We start from the raw sequence: 6,000 nt of genomic DNA, 5'->3' as shown, positions 1-6,000 counted from the left end.
TTTGTACAATTAAAAACTAAAAAGAAATATGGGTATATAGAGTGGAATGACTTGACAAAAGATATTTTGCAGCTCAACACTTCAATTTATTATTCATATTTAACTTAACGACTTTCACGATGCAGGATACATCATTGAAAGGACGCAACCGAAGTTGATTATACGTGCTTCATAAATTAAATGCTACAAAGTCATAGCTACATTGAAAGGTGAGTAACTATAAGATGTCAAATAACTGTTGGCTTGCGTGTTTAACGAGCATTCACAGGTACGCGGATGGGAAAACTGGAGCAGCTCCGGTTATCTGGTTCACACGAGTTCACAAAGCTCCATTAATGATTGCAATTAATATCTGCACCAAATTAGTTAAAGGGTTGAATAGAAGTCGCAGTAACTTGTACCGACAAGATTCCGTGCAATGCGTGCACGAACTATTTAGAGATGTCCGGTGACGTTGCCGATTAACTTCCTGTCACTGATCACAAACACGGGAATGACGTGTCAAAATGACGTGTTTCACAAAAATACCTAAGTGTTGAGTCAAACTCGCTTTTAGCTCAGTGTAATGGAGTCTACGTCGAATACACTGCGACCGCGCATGCCTGTCCTTGCTCCTGGAATAAAGGCGTCGGATATCAGTAAACAAACATGGTCTGAATATATTTTTTGTTGGTAAAACCAAAGATACGCCCTTATAGGATTTTTAAAAGCTTACTACAACCAGAAGTACCTTTCCCTGAACTATAATCGTAAATGTATCCAAGCATTTGCACTTTTTCTTCACTCTTCTCCTGATCTGGCAATCGAGGAAGGTAGACGTGAAGACGCAGACCAACACCTCAGACTATGTCAGATTTTTTAACACAGGTGACGTTGAGGACGAGGACCACTGTCTCTTTATTTGTCTAATGTACAATCTTCTCAGAACATAGTTTTCTACCATGATTTGCATAATGTTGAGCCAAACCATACTAAACTTTGAGCATTAATGTCTGTGTCAGATAATAAGATACGCATCGATCTTTGCAAATGTGTATTTAAAGCCATAGAGCTGAGATCTTCAGTTTACCATATCTGCGTAAGTGTCTGTGTTTTCAAATGTAATTTCTTTCGCACACCTGGAATTAATTTCCCATCGGAAGATGGTCTCTGCCATATCACGTGATAAAAACGCCAAGCTTGGCGCTTTTTTCCCCATGATTCAAAATACATTGAGTTGATGAAGCCCCAAAATGCAACTTCCGCTGTTATTTTTATCTTTTTTGTAAAACAAATCGCCAAGTTATAACTGCCGAAAACAGCCGTTCCGGGATAAGTGACCCAAAAGCTAACACATATGTAAAAATCAGCCTTAGTGAACTTCTACAATTTCATATGCTACACAATGTGTCGTGAATTAAATGTATATGGTGGTATTGTTCGAGAGAGGAAAGCGAAAACTATATTTTTTAACAAACAAACTCACTAAAAATGTTGAAAAGCAATAGAAGCAGTGTAACATTAAAATTGTTCTTGTAATATATATCCAAAGAACAGTTCAGCGAAGTGCGAGTTCAGTCCGAATGGATGGCAATTTTGGGAAAAAACTATAAAAAGACTACAGAAGTGAAATGGGTAAACTATAGGACGCGTTTTTTAACCATTATATGACTCGATGTAATACACGTTTAGCTGATCGGAGAATGGAAAGGTGAAATGCATCTGAACGAACCAGAAAACAGGGAGACTTAGAATCTATCTCACAGAAAACACTATGAGAGCAAATGAAGTTGGTCGGGGTTTTCTGTAAGTATTGACATACTATATTTCGTACTCTTTAATCGTAAATGAGGACCAGACAAAATAAAAAAATATAGTATATGATATGGATCGTTATTGAATCATTAAAAGTTGCATATTCTTTCAACTGTGGAACAGACACATGACAAGACAAAGATTAATAATTCCAAAACGAGTGAAGTCACAAAGATGAAGACTGCGCCTGAACAATAGGAATAGTCAAGTTTTTATCTATGAATTATGACTGCGGATGGAATGAGCACGTACAAATACTCGTAAATGGTGCTCTTCGATGAAAATGATTATGATGGAGGCAATGTATTGGCAAGAAAATATCATGTAATTGACTTAAAATATGTCAGTTTGTCCTTTTGGGGTTCGCGTACTGTGCACAGTTGTCTGTCATATTTGCCAGTCGGTCTGCTGTCGTTGTCTGTCTGTCTGTCTGTCTGTCTGTCTGTCTGTCTCATCTACCTCTCTCTCTCTCTCTCTCTCTCTCTCTCTCTCTCTCTCTCTCTCTCTCTCTCTCTCTCTCTCTCTCTCTCTCTCTCTCTCTCTCTCTCCCCCCCCCAAATGATGTCTCAAGGAAATGGTTCAAAATTCCTCCACCCAACATGAACAACATTGAATGATGTACTGAGGTCTGACAAAGTCGTACGCCCTCATCCTCCGTCAGGTTGTTCTCCTTTCATATTGCTATACGCCGTTGCAATGACGATGATTACCGAACAGAATATGATTGCTATGGCACCGATGATATCGTATAGATTTGGCGTGTGGCGAAAGACGATGTACTCAGCAAGGTATGCAACAACAATCTGGATGTTAGCTAGCAAGACACATGTGCTTGGAGACTCCAACTGCAGGCTGCGAAAACGACATAAGAAAGTCAGCAAATAGGAGACGACCAATCCCGATAATAGCCAGATTGTTTCAAACTCAAGATTCCAGCTTAAAGAACCCAAAGAGAGGGCGAGTACGAGACTGATAATCGAACCTGCTACATTTTCATAAAAATTGATAACCAGTGTGTTGACGTCATCTCCGAGGGCAGAACACGACACGTAAGTTATCGAGAACGCCACTCCACCAATTCCACTGAGAAGGTAGCCAATCCATGCGTTTGGGGTTCCAATATTTCCATTCCTAAAGATGATGTCAGGTTGCGCGGTCAGAAGTATCCCGGCCAAGCATAAAACTGTGCCGATCAGATGGACCTTGGTAAAGGGTTTCTTCAGGAAGATCCTGGCAAACGCAGGTGTAATTATCGGTATTATGCCACGACAGATCGCCGTCATGTTACCAATCGGTATCATGGTCAGAGCGAAAACCTCACAAAAATCCGCAACCGTGTACCACACACCGATATTCACCAGGATCGCGCGCTGTTTCCAAGTCTCAGCAGCGATTGCTTTCAGACCATGTAGGCACAAGACCGCCGGGGTCATCGCGACAAGACTGCCTGCAAACATGATCAACAGCATTTGATACGGTTTGACGCCGAAAAATCGAGCCAAAACTGCGAATAGTGTGTTTTCGCAGGTGCTAAAAATCCCAGCTAGAAGAGCGAGTGAGATTCCAAGCATAGAATGGCAGAAACCAACCTTCGCTTTATCTGGAGGGATTTCTTTCTCTCGTTTTATGGCTTGTCCGTTCACCAGTCGTTCGAGTTCTCCGATGTCATTCGCCATTTGGTTTGTGCTAGGACGAACTGAGCAGAGGCTAAACGAGCTTGCTTAATAGCTTTTTGTCCGTTGTTACACAAACAACTGCAACTTTTCTCCAATAAGAGTATTCAATTCAACGTCTTACCTATCAAATTAGACCGCTGAATCAAGTGTCATCGATATCATTACAGAAGACCTTTCTCTGGTCAGAGCAACTGAATTCTGATGGGCTGTTTGGAATATTCCTCCAGCCAGATCACTTCGAGTCGGGTGAAATGTATAGCTCTTCCACGTCAAAGAATCTCGTATCAGAGTATCGGCGCCAAAGGAGTTGACTTGTTTTCCATCCATCAATAGCAGCAAATATATGTAACCTCATGAACTTATAGTTAAATACAAAAAGAATGCATTGAAATGTAAATGTAACTGGTACACTAAATAAATTGACTGTTGGTTTTCTTTATTGTTTCTATCATATATTTTAGGATATGTTTAACAGAGACTTGTAAAGACAGGTTTTCAACGAGGTCACCAAGTTGTTTCTTTGAAATATTGACGTGTTGCCGCTGAGTAAGCTCATCCACTCAAAATAGATAATTAATTTCCTCTGTAAAGAGATGTTTACGATTCACAATGACCATTTGCACAGTTGTTCAGAGTTGACTCAAATGCCAATAAACTTTACACTGTAGGCAAAACCGACCACGAGCCAATCGATGATCACCTTTTCAATATATTTATAGCTGACAGTTCAAGCTTTAAATTTGAATTCGTCGTCATCGATTGTCGATGTCATCATCCAGCAGCTAGCTGGCTGGCTGATACACATACTGGAAATCAAGCGAACGGCCCTTGGGGTGCACCGAGGATGTTTTAACCATGGCGTTTGTGGTTACTGTTATTATCTGTTGAGTATAGTGAATGAGTACTGTGGGTTACTTTTTTAAGGTAGAACGCACCGCGGGGACTGATGTTCGTACTCTCAAACTTTTGCCATTCTTTTCTGACCTACCAGTTGTGATGGTTTCATTTTAAAGCTCTTGGTGTAAAAATAATTTTCACCGTCTTAGTTTTTCGAAATCGAATAATTTATTTTACCTCAACAGTCAACACGGGATGGCGGCCATTTGAATTTCAAATATCGGTAAATCTTCGCGATGTGTTTCTCTACCACCAAAATTTGCGCGGTGACCTCTAATTTTATTCTTGATTTGATAGAAAGTGATTGAAAAATTCACTGGGGAAAGTTTGAGCAGAAGTTTAAGTCTTTCACTTTCGAGGCGCATACTGCATTAACTGATGATTTGGTAAGTTGATATCTTCATCCTAGATAATGTGTGAAAAAACCTTTAATTTAAATCACAACCCGAGACGATGTAATGTTTACGATGTAATGTTTACGTGTGAACTCATTTGAAGCATTTAGCATGATAACCTTTTTACCGTCTTGTTTTGTAAAAATTGAAAGTTTATTTTTTGCCCGTACAGCTAACACAGGGTGCCATAGATATGGTTGGGAGCCAGAGTAACAATATTTATCCTACGAAGTCAGCATTGGCAGTTATTGTCCTCGTTCAAAGGAAATGATAACCAACAAAAGATTATACGACAAGAATGACTGTATATTTCAGCACAAACTTCGGCGACATCTAAGAAATCATTTTACTTCTAAAATTACATTTTCAAACATGCAGAATACTCGCAGCATGAAGCAATTGAGCTAACAGGAATTTATCGATGCACTTGGAAAATAAATTCTGAAATTTTATTGTATTTAACAATATTATGATTTTTGGATTGAGTTCGATAGGGCAGAGCTATTTACTGACCTTTGGCTATGAGGCAAATGGGATTCAGGCCAATTGACCTCATACATTTACGATCCATAATAATCCTTACGTAAAAATGACACCTTTTTTCTTCCGTATGAGCCGGATGAAAATTAATGACGAATTCAGTGTTAGTGGTAAAAGGCAGTTCAGTACAATATTATTGAACCTCTCTTTCTTTCTTATTATATGACGTCTACCTTGTCTAACGTTTTTGCTTTTGTGTTTAATTTTTGTGTTGTTGTTGTTTTTTGTTCTTTTATTTTGGTTTTCACTGGGCACGGGTAGGAAAGTGGGAATGTTTTGTCATCCGCTTAATTGCCCATTCATTTCACGAAGCCAATGTTGTGAAGTATTCACAGTGAGGAAACTCAGCTCTAACTTTCTTTATACAAATTATATACTTTGGTCAAATTAAAAAAAGTGTGTTGCGTTAATTCCATGCTCCCTCGCTTTTCAATATAGGATAGCTAGGTCTGGATGTGTTTTTGTTTTGCCTATTTTTTACACCTTTATACCTAAGTCTTGTACATGAAATAATGATTCGCTCATGTTTGAGTTGGATTGTGCACATAGTTCAGCTTCAAGTTTGTTCTCATAAAACATCGCATGCGTTCGAACATAACCTGTTGCTTGTGTATAAACCACTTCACTATAATTCAAAGTTTTCGAAAATGCTTTACATCCATGCATAACCCTCACCCTAATGTAACTCACATGTGGAA

General features: G+C 39.1%; 1 protein-coding gene across 1 annotated transcript; it reads right to left on the bottom strand.

Moving 5' to 3' along the window:
- Nucleotides 1–151: 151 nt before the first annotated feature.
- On the bottom strand, nt 152–3,850 carry LOC139129933 (solute carrier family 35 member G1-like). Its single transcript, XM_070695627.1, has one exon. The coding sequence runs from the start codon at nt 3,468–3,470 to the stop codon at nt 2,442–2,444; it is 1,029 nt and encodes a 342-aa protein (XP_070551728.1). The 5' UTR covers nt 3,471–3,850; the 3' UTR covers nt 152–2,441.
- Nucleotides 3,851–6,000: the final 2,150 nt, after the last annotated feature.

This window comes from Ptychodera flava, chromosome 3 (assembly GCF_041260155.1).
Source record: "Ptychodera flava strain L36383 chromosome 3, AS_Pfla_20210202, whole genome shotgun sequence".
NCBI classification, from domain to species: domain Eukaryota; kingdom Metazoa; phylum Hemichordata; class Enteropneusta; family Ptychoderidae; genus Ptychodera; species Ptychodera flava.
This window is presented reverse-complemented; position numbering and strand designations above follow the sequence as displayed.